Source organism: Misgurnus anguillicaudatus, chromosome 9 (genome assembly GCF_027580225.2).
Source record: "Misgurnus anguillicaudatus chromosome 9, ASM2758022v2, whole genome shotgun sequence".
Classification (NCBI taxonomy): domain Eukaryota; kingdom Metazoa; phylum Chordata; class Actinopteri; order Cypriniformes; family Cobitidae; genus Misgurnus; species Misgurnus anguillicaudatus.
Window position 1 is genome coordinate 2,386,367 of NC_073345.2, and position 19,467 is coordinate 2,405,833.

Consider the following 19,467-nt stretch of genomic DNA (forward strand, 5'->3'; position numbering starts at 1 on the left):
AACTTTTCCACAAATTTGTTCAAACTGTCCCCATATACAAACACACAATCCAAATGCAAGTACTCTGAAAAAGAGAGTACAAAACTCAAGTGTCTGTAGACCTCTCACGACTGTTCCAAACACAGTTAATTATTTCCATTCGGGACGAAACAAATGATTAGCTTGCGCGAATATCACTCTCTCTCGCGACCATGGCACCACCCGTTGCTATGGGATCTGCCCACACATGCGCACACCCGATTGATTTGAACGTGCACGAGGCACTCTAGGAAGAGCAAAAGTATGGCAGAGAAAGTGCATTCACAACTCACAGTACCTGCATATCCAGTCAGCGAAGGCAAACAAGGCAAAAAAAGGAATAAACGAAGCAATCAAACGAGAGTAAATATCACGTGGCTTTTCCTCGAGTCGATGATGCGGTAGCGGTATTGTCTGCGGAGTGTAGTCCTCATCAGAGTCAACAATGCTTTCATCACGGAAACTCTTCCATGCAAAACACTGGCTTAATAGTGAGTACTAAAAGCCATCCTATCTGTTTATATTCATAGTGATAAAGTTAGGTGTATTATTACATGTGATTGTGACATGATGTTATTACATGTACCGCGCTCCTTCCTCTCCGCTCGACTGAGGTAAATCCTTCTCCCAGCAAAACTGTCGGTATCGCGCGTTCATGTGTTTTGGGGGCGTGGCTTTAGAAGAAACCCAGAAGGGAGGGGGTGGAGTAAATGGAAAAATTTAAAACAGTGGTGAGAGGTCCACAGACACTCAACCTCTATACTCTCTTTTTCAGAGTACCCACATCTCACCCATGCATTGATATACAAAGACAGTCCAAACCAACTTGTAAAAAAGTCTTCTTAGATAATTCCTGCCTATCCTGCCTTTAAAATGCAAATGAGCTGATGAAATGCAAACACTGATCACAATGATGGTGGTTTGTTGCATTTGAAACTCAATTCTGCTGTCAATTATTTTTTCTCTCTCTGCACTAGATGGCAGTGCCGTGGTTGGATGGTTCAGATTAATGGGCAGTATTATTGCAATAAGACTTAATACCTACCTCACAAAACAACCTAATTTTTCACATGCTTGCAGAGAATGGTTTACCAAAACTAAGTTACTGGGTTGTTCTTTTTCACGTTTTCTATGTTGATAGAAGCACTGGGGACCCAATTATAGCACTTAAACATGGAAAAAGTCAGATATTCACGCTATGACCCATTTAACAAGTAGTCTTCCAACAATCAAATTGTTAAGAATCTATAAAAAGTCCTTTAACTTTTCAGATTTGCTTTCCTCTTCACATTTGTGTGATTAACTACAAACGGGTTGAAGAACAATGATGTCTTTTTTTACATCTGTGGAGAAAAAAGTAATTTTTAAAAACATTTAAAAAAAATTAAAAACGGACAGAGCTACAGAATGTATTAAACAACAAAAAATCTTAAATAATCAGCTAAAATGTTTTCAGTTAAAAATTACATTTTTACACATGTTGACTAACAATAAATATATTTGTATGAACACAATACACTTTATAAAAAATGCTGCACTTATTTTGACTTACCTAACTACTGTCTGCATGTGACTGATAGCCTCGGGTAGAGGAAATCCTAAACTCTCTGGAAGAAGAAGACATAGCAACCCCGAGAAAACATTTAGGCCGCCAATTAAGATGTAAGGCAGAGATCTGTAGTAGCTTCCTGCAATGAAGCGACAAGAGAAAATGTGCAAAGATTTTAATATCTTAGATATTCTGTTAATTCAACATCTTATCTCTTTATTTTAGTAAACATGACCACCATGTTTGCATGTAATTCAGTATCATGCTTGTTATGGTAAACAAAGAGCTTAAATGGATAGTTCACCAAACAAATATAATTCTGTCATTGTTTACTCGCCCTCATGTTTTTGTAAACCTGTTGAATACAGAAAAAGATATTTTGATAAATGATTGTAAGCACACAGTTGAGACAGTAATATATAAACAAATACTATGGAAGTCATTGGTTACAGTCAACTGTGTTCTCCTTCTTCTGCATTTAACAAAATGAATAAATAATGGGGAGTAAATCATTACAGAATTTTCATTTTTAACCTCCTAAGACCTGTATGTCCACATACGTGGACATCAAAATTTTTTGTTTTTGTTGTTTGCACCATAATCAATTCTGTGTAATTTGAACCTGTTTTACACAAACATGGTCAAATACACTGCTTCATGTTCTAAGTAGGGCCGGGACTTTAACGCGTTAATTAAGATTAATTAATTACACAAAAAATAACGCATTAAACATTTTTAACGCATTTTAATCGCACTTATTTTTGCACTGCAGAACATTTCTCATTGGATGAGTTTCGGCGGACCGATTATACTGGAGCACCAACTAGCGTTCATGACTTCAGACAACAACAAACCACAGTGAACATGAACGAAGAAGCTGATGAAATCGCTTTGGTTGGTCCCGTGGATGGGAATTTTTTTAATAAAAAACGAACGGATGGAAGCGTCGATAAGAGCATGGTTGTGTGCAAGCTATGCAACAAGGAATTCACATATCACCGCAGCACATCGAGCCTCAAGTATCATCTCAATGCAAAACATATAGCAGCTAGCGTGGACGTTAGCCCGACTCCGGTTGAACAAAAATAAACAATATTTTGTTGCTTAGGCTTATGTATTCAGTCATTATTCATGGTATACTAAAAATCCATGTGAAAAAATTACTTCTCAATGTTCTCAGGTCAAATATTTATATGTGATTAAAATGTGATTAATTTCGATTAATTAATTACAATACATTTTTTTAATCGAGTCCCGGCCCTAGTTCTAAGCAATATATTTATTGGTTCTTCCTAACCCCAAAATATCTGGTAGAAATCTGGAAAAAAAGACAAACCAAACTTCAGGTCTTAGAAGGTTAAGTGAACTCTAAGGGGTTTTCAAAATGTGATATGCAGAGCAGTCATCCGCATTACTGTGGAAATGTAAAACACTAAACATTTAATAAATACAAACAAAAAATCTGATGCTCATTCTACTTCACTCTGCATATGGGAACACAGTAAATGGTTTATTCAGATGTTGCACATTGGGCTAAGAAGCTTGAGGTGTAAATTATGAGATGTTATGATATTATGGAGAATATTAGTTTGAGTAGTTTACACAGATTAAAGTTTAGTGACCTAAGTAGAGGAAGTATGGTGCAGTAATGGAGCCCACTCTGGATGACATTGAGCAGATTCCTAATGCAGAGTTCCTCAGACCGGTGGGATAAAGCTCGGCACTTGCAGGGTAGGCAATTGCGAAGGCTGCTGTGAAGGCAAACTTTCCAAACATCACCAACGCAATGAAAACAGAACTCAGATCTGTCAGTTGAAAGGAGACAAAACACACAATCAAAGTTGAGAAAAGGTTGTGCCATAGATCAAACACATTATCAGATGGGTAGATCTGCATTTTCATTAAAATTTTTATACTTTGTTTGATAATACCAGAAGCGTGAAAGAGTGCAGAGTGTGAGATTCAATCAGGCCTTTGGGATAAAAAAATAAAAGTAAAACATGCTTATCAGCATTATGAGTGCTTTATTTAATGAATACAGAGACCATGTCAGCAAAAATAAAAAGACTTTTGTGCGCTTCACTAAGGAGCCTCTAAATGTCACAGTGTTAAATGGTTTGTTATAAATGTGCAAATCCCAAAGTAAACAATAACATAACAATAATTATTGTCTCCAACTTAAATTTCTTTTGTAAGACTACAACAAACACACGCATTGTAGGCAACAGTTTACTTCCGTAGCCTGATGACGTGAACACAGCAGTCATTATCAGAATTCAATCGCAAAGGCAATGCAGGTAGATTGCACATAAGTTAACTGTTTATGATGCTCCATGCCTCCACGAAATTGGCATTATGCGTTATTGTGAAACAAGCAAGTATTTTTGAGTTGCTGCCTCTTTCTTCTCAAATGTGTTTTTATAAATCTTATGCCTGCCCGCTGCAGCTCAGTCGTCTAACTTCCGAAATTTACCAGGAAGCGCATTCTTGCCTTTATGCAGGAGCTGATCCTCAATTTTTTTGAAATATTGATTATAGATGTGTGTATAAGAACTGACTAGCTGTTCCTAAAAAAGTTTGACGCTCTTCAGATAAGTGCAGAGGGTTTCTGATGAAATGCTTCCAGTTCCTAGCACAGCATCCCACACTATTCTCCGCTGAAGAAGGTAAAGTCTCTTTAGGATGCTCTCTGGTTACAGGAAAAGCGCTGAATTCGGCTGAAGCCATCTGGTGGAATCGGGGCTTCAATCAGTGCACGTTCACTAACTGTTTGCAGGAGTTGAGAGAGGTCTTTGAGCACCTCGGAGGAGACAATGAAACCAGGAAACAGCTTTTAACAATCCAACAAGGCAGGAGAACCGCAGCTGAGTTTGCAATAGCTTTACATACCCCTGGGCACCCAAACTACTTATGGTGATGATACACTGAAGTTGTTGTTAAAGCTGTTGTTTCTTCAGAGACTTAATCTTGAGTTACAGTCAGAATTGGCTTGTCGAGACGAAGGAAAAATGTTTGACCAGTTTATCAATTTAGCCATTTGTTAACGTGATACGATCCCGAACACCTGGTCATTCTTACAACCCCACTCCACTGTCCGAATTCGAAGATACGGAATTCATGCAGGTCACCGTACTCACCCCACCACCGAAGAGAGAAACTGTGGTCCTCTGTAGCGAGCAGGGCGGGCGCGAGCTGTGGGCACGAGGCTGGTGGTGCGATTACTAATGAGCATCACCTGTGAACCACACTAGAGTTTCACGATTCTGTATAAAATAACAATCACTATTCTTTTGCTTTAAATAAAGATCACAATTCTCAATAACTTTAAAGACTTACAACCCCTGAACATTAGGAAAGAATTCTGCTTCTGAAAGTTTCAGATAAAGTGTACTGTAGATAATCTTTAAATTCAGTTAATGTTAATTGTAGAGTGATTATGTGTTCATTTTATTAAAGAAAAACTTCCGGAATAAGATCCTCTTTTTGGTACTAAAACAACATCACGGTTCTTGTCAGACGTACCTGCGCATTGCTCTGCCTCACTTATTCTCTTTAGTTTCTGTTTATTTTTGTCTAACTTTTCGGCAAAAGCATCCGCTGTACCAGTGGAGCGAACACGAGCACAAGCACATCTGGCTTGCGCATTAATAAATGTCATGCCAAATCATTGTCATTGCAGCCGCTGTTAGTGATTGCGTGTTGTTGAGAACTGACGAGACTGCGTCTTTCCTCCTTGAAAATGTAATTACACGAATCGTAGAAATGCTGGATTAAGAACGTTTGGGGGAATCGAGATCACAATCTTTAAACGATTAATTGTGCAGCTCTAAAGTCGTACCAAACTGGAAAACTGGAGTCGTGCAGCTCTAAAGTCGTAAAACTGGAGTCGTACCAGCAGTACTAAAGACTGCTGCTGTTATGCCGGTGCCAAAGAAAGATAATGTTCCTATGGATGATTTTAACAATTTTAGCCCCATTTCTAATCTTCCTTGCTTGGCAAAAGTGCTTGAGCGTGTTGTTGCTTCCCAACTCAGTAAACATCTAATTACTAATAATCTGTTTGAACCCCTTCAGTCAGGTTTTCGCAAATGTCACAGCACTGAAACGGACTTGGTCAAAGTTACCAATGACTTCCTGATGGCTGCTGACTCTGGAGCTATCTCACTTTTAATTCTTCTGGATCTTAAAGCAGCCTCCCTACTGAAAAATCCAACTAAGACCAGCATAAGCGGGTGAGCTGGTCTTAGCTGGTCTCCATCTTGGTTTTAGCTGGTTTTGCTGGTGTAGGAAGCTGGCTTTGCTGGTGTAGCAAGCTGCTCTAGCTGTGTTTTGGTCACATTTTAAGCTGGTCTAGCTGGACTTAGCTGGTCATGCTGGAATACCAGCTGGCCCACCAGCATGACCAGCTTTGTCAGGCTGGGAGGACCAGCGTAAACCACCTTAAACCACCTTTTAGCTGGATTTTTCAGTAGGGCTTTGACACTGTGGATCACGGTCTTTTACTTGCTTGACTAGAAACTACATTTGGGGTGTCTGGGACAGTTTTGGTATGGTTTAAAATGTATTTTACTGACCATTCCCAAATTGTATCGATGGGTGGCTTTAGCTCTGTTTCTTGTCCGGTTTTTACTGGTGTCCCTCAGGGATCTGTTTTGGGTCCTTTACTTTTTAATATTTATTTATATCCATTTGGGCATCTTCTGCGATCGCTTGGTCTTAATTATAATTTCTACGCTAACAATACCCAAATTTATATCCATTCTAAACCTGGAGAAGATATTTATTCTTGTTACCTTGCTGGCTGTATTTCTGAGATTAAACTATGGATGAATAATAACTTTCTGTGCTTGAATGTTGGGAAAACTGAGGTTATGCTTATAGGGTCTCGGCATCGAGTTCGCAAAGCGTCAAGTCTGACATTGTCTGTTGATTGCACTGTTTTAGAGTCTCAAGTAAAATCAGGAACTTTAGTGTCTTTTTTGACACCAGCTTCACTTTTGATTCTTCTGTCCAGAGTACTGTGAAGGCGTCCTTTTCCATCTCAGAAATATAGCTAGAATACGCCCGATGTTAAGCATATGGGTCGCTGAAAAGTTAATTAATTATTTTGTGATTTCACGTCTGGACTGTTGCAATGCAGTCTTAGCTGGAGTTTCTAAAGCTACAATTAGTAAATTGCAATATGTCCAGAATTCTGCTGCCCGGATCCTGACTGGAACTAGGAAATTTGAACATATCACACCGGTTCTGATATCTCTGCACTGGCTTCCAGTCAGGTACCGTGTTGATTTTAAGGTCATGATGTTAACCTACAAGGCGCTGCATGGCCTAGCTCCGCAGTACTTATCTGATTTACTGACCACTTATTCTCCAAATCGTAGCCTGCGCTCCTCACAATGTAATTTGCTAGTCGTTCCACAATCACATCTTAAATCTATGGGTGATAGGGCTTTCTCTGTGTATGCTCCCACACTTTGGAACTCTCTTCCTCTTGAACTCAGGGAAGCACAGACTCTCGGATCCTTTAAAGCCCTTCTTAGGACACATCTTTTTAAACTTGCATTTGATTGCTGATCTTGTGAGTTATTTTTTACTGTTTTTTATTTATTTTTGCTTGCTGAATGTTTTATTGTATTGTGATTTAATGTACAGTGCTTTGAGAAGCTGCTTTTAAAGGCACTTTATAAAAATAAAGTTTATTATTATTATTATTATTATTATTAAAGCACATGGAGCCCGGAAGTATTAAAGGAGGAACGACAATGGTGGAGGATGAGAGAGGACCAGGCCTGGACATTATTTTATTATCAGGTTGGATTTTTCAGTCGGCAGTTGTCTGTGAGGGGCTGCTGATGTTTTCTTTTGTTTTGTTGTTGTGTTTATTAGGGGATGGACGGTTCACAAAACCCTCGGTTCGGTTCGTATCACAGTTTTATGGTCACGGTTCTCGGTTCAGTACGGTTCTTGTTGTTATTTTTTCTTTACATTTTTTTAACACTCCAGAAATGTATTAATTATCCATATTTTAGGATACAGTATTAAAAAGTTATATCATGTAATAATCATACACAAACTGAATTTGACTTTAACTCTTTCACCGCCAGCATTTTTTTAAAAAAGTTGCCAGCCAGTGCCAGCGGTTTTCATGATTTTCACCAAAGTTAAATGCCTTCCAGAAAATGTTCTTCTTTAAATATATAAACATATCCTACCTTGAGTAGTTCTTTTGTAATCAGCTTTTGAATATGGGTAGGTTTCTGCAAAAACACCACATTTTGAGCAAAAAGCAGAGATAATAAAATTTTTGTGACGGACTTCTCATAGAGATCCCATTCAGAGCGATCTTTAAAACAGACACGGACATGCAACAGCTTGCCAGAGGGCAATACTTCCGGGTTTAAATAGTAGCGGAAGGGCGCCACCTAGTGGATAATAGCGGTATTGCGGAAAGGCGGAAATACTCGTCATTGGCGGGGAAGCGTTTTCTCTTGATTGACGAGATATCTCATCAATGGCGGGGAAAGAGTTAAGCACAGTATTGGGACCATCTCTGAGGAAAGCCAGGTGAGATTTTGTTAAAGCAAGAGAGAAGACATTGATGATTTCAACATGCTTTTCATTTATTTGGCAAAAAAATAGACTGTGTATTGCCATCTACATGAACTTATGTACCTTTTTAACACACAAAGATAACTTGCATTTATCAAACTGCCAACTTCAGTGTAGCTCTAAGATTTATCACTGAGAGGCTGCTTAAATACTGCAGAGATTATATGTGAATGAGAGAGAAACATAATGTTTACACCTGTAATATTTAAATCTGTATCTTTTGTTTACTTTTGACCACTTCTGTCCTGATTACTTTGAGGGGCAATTTATGAAATAAGATTGCGCAACTTTCACATGCTAGCAAAATGAAAGTACGCGGAAATCAGTGGCTTTCGTTTTATCAATGAAAGGCTAAAAATAGCGCTGTTCACCGTATGTTCCCGGCAGAAGTCAGAAAAGACGTAAAACAATTGTGTTCAGTACCTCAGATTAGATAAATGGTCGGAGAGAAGGCGGTCTCCTGTGGCTGTTCGAACACATTCAACCTGTAGACTGCATTTTCTATCTATTGTTTTATTTCCCCAGGCATCATAGGTAACATGAAATAAAAAATGTTTCCACACACCAAACTTATACGATGCTGGCGCATCCTCCAACTCCGGGCAGACTTCTTCCTTCCAACTTGGCATTTCTACATGTAACATGACCTGCGGCATTCACTCTCCACACCAGTCACCTCTTCTTCGCGCAATTCGCCAAAGGGAAACACGCTATCTGAGGTCACATACAGGGCACGAGGCTACATACATTGCGCATGCTATGAACCGTCGAACTGTGCGACGCACACAACGCTCCGAACCGAGACAAGCGAATCGAACGGTTCAGATTTTTTTCATGAACCGTGCCACCCCTAGTGTTTATGTAAATATTAAATTGTTAAATGTGTTCGGGCGCATTGTTGGCGCGTTGCTATTTTGAGGAAACTAAAATAGATTAAGCCATTGACCAACAAAAACTTTGTCTAAAGTTTTTGTTTTTGTTCAATATGTTTTTTGTTATTTAAAGATTGCGTTAGAAATATGTGCTATATAAACTGGACAACAACGCAGGTTTGCTTATCACATATGAATGCTCAGCAGCACAAAAACACTTTTCAAATGTAAAAAGATTAAAGGATTGAAGGTAAAATATTATTATTGAGTTTCTTGGTCATAAATGAGGACCGATTATGAGACGTTAGAAGGCGCAAAAAGCTGCTTCACCTGCAGCCTGGTAAGTAAATAAATGTTTTGCTTTAAACAAATGCATCTGTTTTTAAAAGTTTTTTTAAATGCTACCCCACAGATTTATTGTATATGATGACTCTGTGGATATGGTGAGATGAGAAAGTTTTTAAGTAATGCTTTTCAAAAAAGCCTATGGCACTGTTCTAGTGCTGAAACGCTGCTCTCCACACGTTAGTAAATTCTTCTGCTCTTGTTTGTTACAAATAAAGTATTTTTACAGTACAAACCTTTTCTTGCATATTTGCAAATTATTTTATGAGATTACAATGATTATATAGGATATCAATACATTTACAGCAATTAAAAGCCTGCTTTTTTTACTTCTATGACTGAAAGAAAACGGCTTTTAAAAGTTTTAATAAAAAAAAAAACATTTTTTTACATTATGCTTAAACTGGGGGTTTCTTCCTGCGCTTAATTTATCAGTTTACAAAGTCCGTTACCTAAATAGGGATAGCTATAGCGCCAGCGCAGCAAGCTTTTAAAGGGGATGGGATGCACGTTACGCCCAAAACACACCCATTACTCATTACAAGAATGGGTACAACCCTAATCGACGTACGCCCGGCGCACAAACCATTTTTCCTGTCGTTAAATTAGCAAAAGTGGAATCGGACACGCCCATTTAGACCATGCGCCGTGCGCTTTAGACAATGTGCTTAGATCTTTAAAATAGGGCCGCAGTCTTTTTAAAAGTCTTTTTTTTCTGATAAAACTTTGTTTTGTTTGTCATTGTTTGAACTGTTCACCTAGTCATTATCAAATTAATAGCGGGTACCGCTTGTGGGTGTGAGATAAAAAAATTGTTACTCTCTTTACTTCAATACAGATTATATAAACAGGCAATATTTGTTTTCAATTATAATTAGTTTGTTTAAAAGACATTTCAGGCTTTCTTTAGATATATGTATCATGTTTGTGTGACGAGTATTCGCTGAGTTTCAATTGAATTTTGTTATGTGTTTTGAGGGACAGCTGACGCACTATGTTTATTTTCTTTATTTGACAAAAACACAAAAAAATTTATGTTAATGTGAATGTACACAAATAAAAGTAGGCCATTTACAGTTTCAAATTATGTCTAACACATAAATGTATGATTATTAATGATGAAGTATTATAAGTTAATTCTGCTTTGCTGAGGAGAAAACAAGTCAAAACACAGCGCCATATTTTTGGACTGCAGGGAGGTAAAGCTCCCAAAACACATTGTTTTCGCCAATCTTATGTTAATCTTGGTTACATATAGAGTAGTATGTCATTACCATATGTCCAAAGAGTCTTTCGTGCTGTCAGATTATTAAAAGACAGAACTGCCTTTCCGTTTTTTAAAGAAAAAAGATGAACACTTAAAGACGTACGGTGGGCGGAGCTAAAGAGTTACGAGTACCCCCTTATCTAACAGCTGTTACATTGATGGAAATTAAACTTAAATATATATATATATTTTTAAATAACTATGGCTTACAGTCAGATACAGCCTTATATATCTATATAAGTCAGTAATAGATCAACAGGAACAACAGCAGCAACGATTACAGCAGGACGTCTCTATTAATTCCGTAATTAATTCCGCTATTTTAATTAAAAGATGTGACGTAAATCATGATTTTTTTCTGCATTTGCACGTTTAAAAGGTGTAAATGTCGTAAGTGCAGTACAATACCAACTGAGGGGGAAAATGTTTGCAGTTGTAACATTACATGCACTTATGTGCCGATTGCAAACAAAACAGGTGAAATTTTGATTTACTTGCGCCTGTGGTTGCGACTCCTAAACAGGGTCTTTTAAAGTTTGGACTGCCCCATCAGTTGTAAACAAGTGGCAAATTCGCCAACAAACTGAGCCTTAGTTTGTAAAGCAATCCTCTCCGAAATGCAGCCAGGGAACAAACATAAACCCATTTGCAATTATGTTGCTGTCCGGGCAAACGAACTGCATCCACTGTTGTCTTAAAACAGGGAAAGCTAAATAAGGTTTTCTTGTCCTTACATCCAAAAACACATTTCTTTTGTCAAACAATCTTGATAAAACAAAGTTGTCGGTGCAGCAATGCTAATGCTGTTCTCGCTCTCAATTGATGTGCAGGGCAGGTGTGCTTTTCTGGAGAGAAAAAGCCCATAAAAGGATTATGGGGTCAATCAGTCGTAACGGATACACCCTTTTGAAAAAAACGTTCCAAAACTTTTAGAAAGGCGTGAATTTGGCCCAGAAATACTCTGTTACAAGCTCAACTGCTTTTTTTGACACTTGGCTTATGTTTAGCATGATGTTTACAACTCTTAAACTGTGTTAATAAGTCAGAATGCATGAAATAGCATTACACCCCCCCCCCCCCCCCTAAATACAGAGGATATTCTGTACCTGAACCTTTCTCAGTGAAAGACCCAGACATAAATAACTTTCTTGGGTCAAAAGCCGCTTGCAGGGGGCTCTGTCATGGATGTCAGCAATATCTCCCCCGGACACCAAAGCGCCCATTCACCCGAATATTAGTCCTGGACTCCAAGTCCCATAATGCCACGCACATTAGGGGTGGGACAATAAATTGATATGGCAATGTATTGTTTGTCTGTCTCTGGCGATACGAGAGTCGATACAATGACATCAACTATTGCTTTTCAACTACAGTAGCCACTGTTCAACCTAAAGAAAGCAGCACTCAGACGTTTTTACACCATATATTGCAGTATTGAAACACTTTATATCTAAATGTCAAAAAAGTTACTAAAATCAATGAAAAGCACTAATAAAGCATCATTCTTACAGATCATTAACTAAAAAAAGTTTGTTTAGGGTTTAGTTTAAATAGTCATTATTATGCTGATCGATTGAGTGAGTACTCAAGACATGATCTGCAATGGAGAAGTAGCTTGTTGCTTTTGTGTAATAAATACTATGGTGAACACATTGGAATTATGAAAAAGGAACACACAAGGCTTTAGAACATTTCAGCCTGATACCTTTTACCATTTGGTCATAAGTCTACTTTATACAACTTGAGATGTTTACCAAATGGATTTCTCCAAATAGCATGCCAAACTTTACCTGTCGAGTAGAAACTTCGCGACTGAGGCATCAGCGTGTGAAATATTCAGCACAGTGACAGAGGCATAAGTTTGGGCTCATTTTAATCCAATAATTTAATTTAATCTCATTTAATCCTTCATGCTAGATTTATGTTATATCATGCTATCTTCATGTTAAATCACGCCAGCTTTATACTAAAACATGTCAAAACTACTAAACTAACCTTCCACTAAACTTCCAGGGGTGGTTTCCTAGACAGGGATTATCTTAAAACAGGACTAGGCCTTAGTTTAATTAGGCAATATATAACTACTAATATATAACTAAACTAACTTTTAACAAGCATGCCTTACTAAAAACATTACTGGAGTGCATTTTGAGGCAAAACAAAGGGCACTGATGTATTTTAAGATATGTCCAAGCAAGTTGTTTTCAGTTTGGACAGCTCTTACATTTATTTTAGTCTAGGACTAGACTAATCCCTGTTCAGGAAACCGCCCCCCAAAGTCCACATTTAACCTGTCAAACTTCTTTCAAAGTGTTTTAAACGTTCAGGCAAGGCTTTGTCAAGTCAACATAAGGTTTGCCTACTGTACAAACTTTACTATCTAGTAATTTATTTTTAAATGCTTGGCAAGTGGTGCACACGTTTTATTTCTCTTGTTATGGAGTAAATAATTTAGACTAGCCAATCACTAGATGCAATGCAGCAAACCTGACATTACGCTGATCAGCATTTTCACGCATATAAAACTCTGTTTCTAGTGTAAATCACATTATAGAGCACTGGCATGGGTGAATAATAGCAAAATGAGAAAAAATATTGCATGTGTGAACAGCTGATATGATACATTTACTTCAAAGCAAATTATTGTAATTCCCTTCATTTCAGTAGAATAAAAGCTAAACTGTAGACAGCAATTTCAGGTCTCACCTTCTGGTATGAAGTGTAACATAAGAAGAACAAGTCCTCCCAATGAAAAGGTAGAAGACAAGCAGAGACGCCTCGGCCAGCAGCGAAACATCAGCCAGGCCATGATGAGAGCAGGAACTTCTACAACAGCTGCTAACAGACAATTTATATAGATGCTCCCATGTAGGTTTGATGTGTTTAGAGATAAAGCATAGTATCCAACGGAAACAGTAAACCTGAGAAAGAAAGTAAGCATGTGAGAGGTAATTAATTCATATGACTCACTGATTTGACTTAGCAGTGAGATTTATATTCACTCCAGTATATTATATGGCTTAATATCACTGCATTTGATGATTTACCTTTCACATCACTAAAAGCAAAAGGACCTCCAATAAACAACTTTGACCAATAACAATCATGCCAAAGCCATCCCAAAAGTTATACTTGTCTTGGACATTGTGCTTGGACATGTCAGTAAACAAATAACAAATAATATTTAAGTAAATAAATACATAAAAAAACACAATGTGCAATTTTCACAGTATTTTATCTATATTTAAAGCTTTGATTGCTGTAGGAACAAATAAGTTTTTTAATCGATTAGACCTGCACATCAACTACAGAGAACTGTGATTTATTTGTTTTTTAAAGAGCACAACAAAATAAGTCTCACCAGACCACGCACAGCAGGACAGTAATGCAGCGGATGTTGGTGGACTTCACCAGGTCAAAGAGATTGTAGGTCTGCAATTTTCCAGTATTTTCCACTGACTGCAGTTCATGTATAACAATAAACATCTTTTACTATACAGCAATGGAAACTTCAAAAACATTAGACACAAGGGTAGACAATCTGATGTCCACAGCTAAGAAAACATTAAGCATGCCAACATGAAAGGTGATAGGAAAAAGAACACCCCTATATGTCTACAATACTGTATTTTTTTAGTCTAATGTGTAAATGCTACAGGACAACATGCATGTAATGACACTTATTATTTTATTTTATGTATTTATTTATTTATTTATTTAAAAAGTCAGCTGTGGCACTAGTTTGGAAAATACATTTGACACTTTACAATAACACAACTGTATTTATGCAGGCTTTTAAATAAATTATAAACATCCATCAACCAAAACGCATCTTAATACCAGGAGTAAACAGAGCCTTAGGATCTTTTTGGAGATTTTCAAATCAAATAAAGTTATGTCTTTGCAAGCTTACATTTCATTGTATTGCACAATTAACACAATACTAGTACAGTGTGTCATTTTAAAAGCACAGCCTATGGATTTCACCTGGAGTTGGGGGAAAATGACATCAGGAGCCTGAACTCTATTCATCTTAGCAGCTTTTCTCAGAATTGCCTCAGCCTCTTTAACCCTCCCCTGAGACAGCAACCACCGTGGAGACTCTGGAATAAACCTGTAAAGAATTAGAATATTAGGGCCCAAGCACCGGGTTGGGTAAAGCCCTATTGTTTTTTCTCCATTTATTTGGGCCCGAGCACAGAGGTGCGACAATTTACAAGTGCTATAGGTTTCAGAATTGGTCATGTAGAAATGCTTAGAGCCTACAAGGAAATTCAGCGGAGAGGAGACAGGGACCATGACAGGTGGCGCAGCAGCCGGCAGTGGAGACGAGACAGGTACCATGACAGGGGGCGCTGCGGCCGGCAGCGGAGACAAGACAGGGACCATGACAGGGTGCGCTGCGGCAGGCAGCGGAGACGAGACAGGGACCATGACAGGGGGCGCTGCGGCAGGCAGCGGAGACGAGACAGGGACCATGACAGGGGGTGCTGCGGCCGGCAGCGGAGACAAGACGGACCATGACAGGGGGCGCAGCGTCCGGCAGCAGAGACGAGACAGGGACCATGACAGGGGGCACTGTGGTGGGCTGCACAGACAGCAGAGGCTGCAGTGGAGCAGAAGCCAGGGAAGTAACGAGCTGTGGAGCCGAAACAGGGGTGATTGCAGCCGACTGAAAAGCCGAGGGCCCCTTCTTCCTCCTAGGCCGGGACATCGGGGCTGAGGAAGGAGGGGTGGGCGTTGCCGAGGCCGTGACAGGCTCTGCGGAGGACCCTTCGGAGGCAGACTCCCAAGAGACCCTCCGCTCACGTTTCCCTCGGAGGTCGGCATACTGGACTGAGCTCATGGGGACCGGAGTGGTGAGCGCTGGGTCCTCCCGCGTCACCACTCCGATGCCGAGATCCTCCGGGATAAGGGACAAAGGAGGTGGGGGTACGGCCTTGACTGAGGACCTGGGCTCCAGCCGGTTACTGATATACCGAACCATGTCCTCGAAGCCCAGGTACCTCATCATCCTCCGCTCCTTCGGTTCGATGGGCTCCTTGAGGCAACTACAAAAAATAGTCATGAGTTCTGCCTCATTGAAACCGGAGCCCATCGCTGCCTGAATAAAATCACTGGAAAAGGTCCATACATCGGCCTCCTTCTGGCGGAGGCCGAACAAAATGTGCGCCTGGTACGCACTCTGGGCCTTGTCCATGCTGTCTGCTGGGTTCTCTTATCGGCTTGTTCGTTATGTTATGATGTGGTGTGAAGTGGTAGCACAGAAACCAAATGCAGACAGCAAGTACTAACGAAAAGACTTTTATTATATAATAAACAGAAAATAAAACCCCCGAGGGGGCAAAACAACATAAACAGGATAATACTAGAACACTAAACTGTACAAGACACAAGACTACACTATAACACTTAACAATAAACTTGACCAAACACTAACTCTACAATAAACTAGACTTGACAGAATACTCAAAGGAATGGAAACAAACGAAAAGCACAGAGTAACAGACACAAGGACCTTAAATAGGGGAGAACTAATGAGGACAACAGGAAACGAAACGAAACATGACACTCCTAGTAATTTAATCAGATCATCATCATATTTGGTCAGTGTCATCTAAAACCTTTGCGATGCTAAATTGCAAAGATCTTGACTCTAGGCTTACAATGTCTGACCTGCCCCAAACATCACATGATTGAGTCCTGGCCTAAACACATTATGCCAATATTCAGTTACAGTCATAGTGGCACCTGCTGGCAGCAGGAAGAATTGTTTGTACATGTTTACATTGCAATTTACTGCTGATAGAGATTTCACCAATCAACATCATATTCTTAATCTTAAGGCCTTTGAAATTATAAATGACAAAGATCTTGACTTTTTCTTTAAAGGACATGTCTGTGGCAGCCTGGCAAAGAAGTGAATTGCATTTTTGAGGGTCTAAGCATGCTTGAAAAGTCATAAAACGTTGCACATGTATTAGATGTGGTGATAATGTACAAGTGGAATAGGTTTCAGAATTCAGCCCCCAAGACCTACGAAAAAGCTCTAAACCCCACAGGAAGTCGGCCGTTTTTAATTATCTCTGTTTTGGGCAAATTTTGATATTTTCAGACTTCATACTTTAACAAACTCCTCCTAAAGATTTCGTCAGATCATCATCACATTTGGTAAGTGTCATCTTAAGGCTTTGTGATGCTAAATTGCGAAGGATTTGACTCTACATAAAAATTTCTGTCGGTTCTGGTGCCTAATTTATAAAACATAGTATCCAAATAAAAATATTCAGATTTATAAAACCATGTGTACGCACACCAGCAAGCAATGTTTCCTTTATAAATCACAGATCACCTGCAAGTGTGTGTACATTTTTAACCATAAATAGTCAAGGCAAATCACCTCACGATTGCTGCACATATATTAATAAAGCTGGCATTCAATTGTTCGTTCGTAGGCTAAATGCTCCCGGCCAATAAACGCAAGCCATTGTCGAAATCCCCACAGCATTACACACAGGGGTCACCGCAGCATTAATATATATTTTCAATATTCATCAATTATATCGTGCACCTTGCCAAAATCACAGCATAAACAAGTGGTATCACTAAACTAAAATTAATATCTGTTTTCTGCTCCTTTTGTGCACACGTCTGATATATGAGCGCTCTTCTCCAGCAGCATGAGCGTTCTCCTCTGCTCTATAAATGAATCATTTTAGTTAAAAAACATAAACATCATTTTCTTTGACCTAACAGACTTGCAGTAAATATATATTTTAGTGTAACAGGCGAACACATAATTCTTTATCCCAGTTTTGCTATAAACATCATAATTTGGACTATTATAACGATAACAGAGAGATAAACGATTGTCCGGGAGCCTAATGGCTGTATTTTCACACTTTGACATTTGATGATAAAAATGCACAATAATTAAGGAAAATATTATTCTGCAGTTGTTCTGCAGTTATCTAATGGAGGGGTATTTGATGCTATTCTTTATTCATGCAGTCGGGCCATCACATGCTCCCGTAGTGGACAGTCTGATGGTGAGACAGCATTGAAAAATATTTAAATGAATTTTACATTTATATTGGATTTTACAAGCTGTATATGAAACAAAGATCACTCATTACAAGCACAAATAACTGCTGGATATTAATGTCATGATAACGTGGATCTAACGTATGATAGAGTGAAATGTGTGTGTGGCATCAATGCTTATAATCGTTCCTGTCATATTTACTTTCTTCAACTGATTTCATTTCACTACCTCAGCATCTGTGTCCCCTTGATTGTCTCCAGGGTCCGAGTTTGCTTACAGGTGCGCACATTCTCCAGTCATTTTTTTATAGATCACAACCTTTGCGTGGGAAGTGGCGTACATATGTGTTCAGCCCCGTTTTGTGTGTATGCACGCTTTATAAATGAGGCCCCTGGCCTGAGAAATAAAACAGGAAGTTGCTGGAACCTACAGTGTCTGATCTGTCCCAAACTTCACATGATTGATAATAAGTCCTAACCTGAACACATCAACATGCCAGAACCGTGGGTCATGATCTGATGGATCACGGATCAACTGCAATCCATTACACCACTAATTAGTATTAAAAAAAAATCTTGAGATACTTGGTAGCCTACAATATTTGCAAAAATAGAAATTATTTTATTGCAACGTTTCGATCTCTTGATCTTCTTTCTTCTTCAGACATCAAACATATTGACTTTGTCAGTGACGCATGTATCATTTGTATTTTGCACCGGCGCACAGTGGGTTTTTCCCTCCACAGACGCACGTCGGCAAACTATGGAATGAACTTGGGCTCCCTGGGCGGTTCAGCGCAAAAAAGGAGGCGTGTTCCGGCGCAAACCATCCATGATGCTATTTTGCAGTTTTAAAAACAATTGCGCCTCTGACCAAAAAAAACTAGTCTAAAGTCAGTAACACGTTGCGCGTTGTTCATTATGTTATTTTAAGGGTGCATGCTTGACCATAATGTATAGCGTGCACAACGCGCACACACTTTGCTTATCTAATCTACACAGATGCAACAGTTATTTTTGCAAATCATAAATTGTTACAATAAAAAATATTAACACATGAGATAAGGGAAATCATAGTGGTGAGCATTGTGGTGATTTTTATTTATTGTGTGGCTGCGTTAAAAAATTCTCATGCAAATAACGATTAAAATATTTACATTATCATAAGTTTGTTGTGTGGCTGTATTACGTTTATTTTATGTAAAATAATAATTAAAATGTTTTCATAAGAAACCTTAATGTATAAGAACTTGATTTGTAAGTGTACTTTGGGGGTTGGACCTTGCTTGCGTATCTTGGGTCCGATTTCAAAGCCCCCAAACCCTTTCAGCGGTGAGGGTGGATGCAGCGATGTCCTCTTGTGTGCCCGGCGTGCCCGATTTATGCTGGCAAGCTTGGGATCCCCCCGTCTCCTGACATCATTGTAGCGCTTGCGGCACAACGTCCTGCAGGGATGCCAGCTGATGAGACAATTGTTTGTGGGTATTTCCTCTCACGCCTGTTTAACTAACGCTGATTTGGGCGGGTTTCTCCCATCCCCATACAAAACAACTTCTCTGTCTTTGTCTGCTCTTACAAGAACGTGGGTCTCCTCGGCTGTGAACCGCTCCTGGCGTGCGCCTGGTAAATCTGTCATAATAATAGCAAACCGCCATGGAACTTGCGCCCTTGCGTTTAAAGGGAATGTTGGATGACGTTCTGATTAGGGCCTTAAAAGTTAGGCCCGAAATGTCCAGAGCCCGACAGAATGCAGCCCGAACCCG

General features: G+C 39.2%; 1 protein-coding gene across 1 annotated transcript in view; it reads right to left on the reverse strand.

The window, feature by feature from the left end:
* Positions 1-837: 837 nt before the first annotated feature.
* Positions 838-19,467, reverse strand: part of LOC129423731 (solute carrier family 22 member 4) — a 111,143-nt gene continuing 92,513 nt past the window's right edge. The window contains exons 5-10 of the mRNA XM_055180164.2: positions 14,648-14,774; positions 14,022-14,119; positions 13,367-13,581; positions 3,190-3,372; positions 1,571-1,706; positions 838-1,361 (exon numbers count right to left, since the gene is read on the reverse strand). Of these exons, the coding sequence (XP_055036139.2) occupies positions 1,322-1,361; positions 1,571-1,706; positions 3,190-3,372; positions 13,367-13,581; positions 14,022-14,119; positions 14,648-14,774 (799 nt within the window). The 3' untranslated portion in view covers positions 838-1,321. The remainder of the gene's footprint in view (positions 1,362-1,570; positions 1,707-3,189; positions 3,373-13,366; positions 13,582-14,021; positions 14,120-14,647; positions 14,775-19,467) is intronic.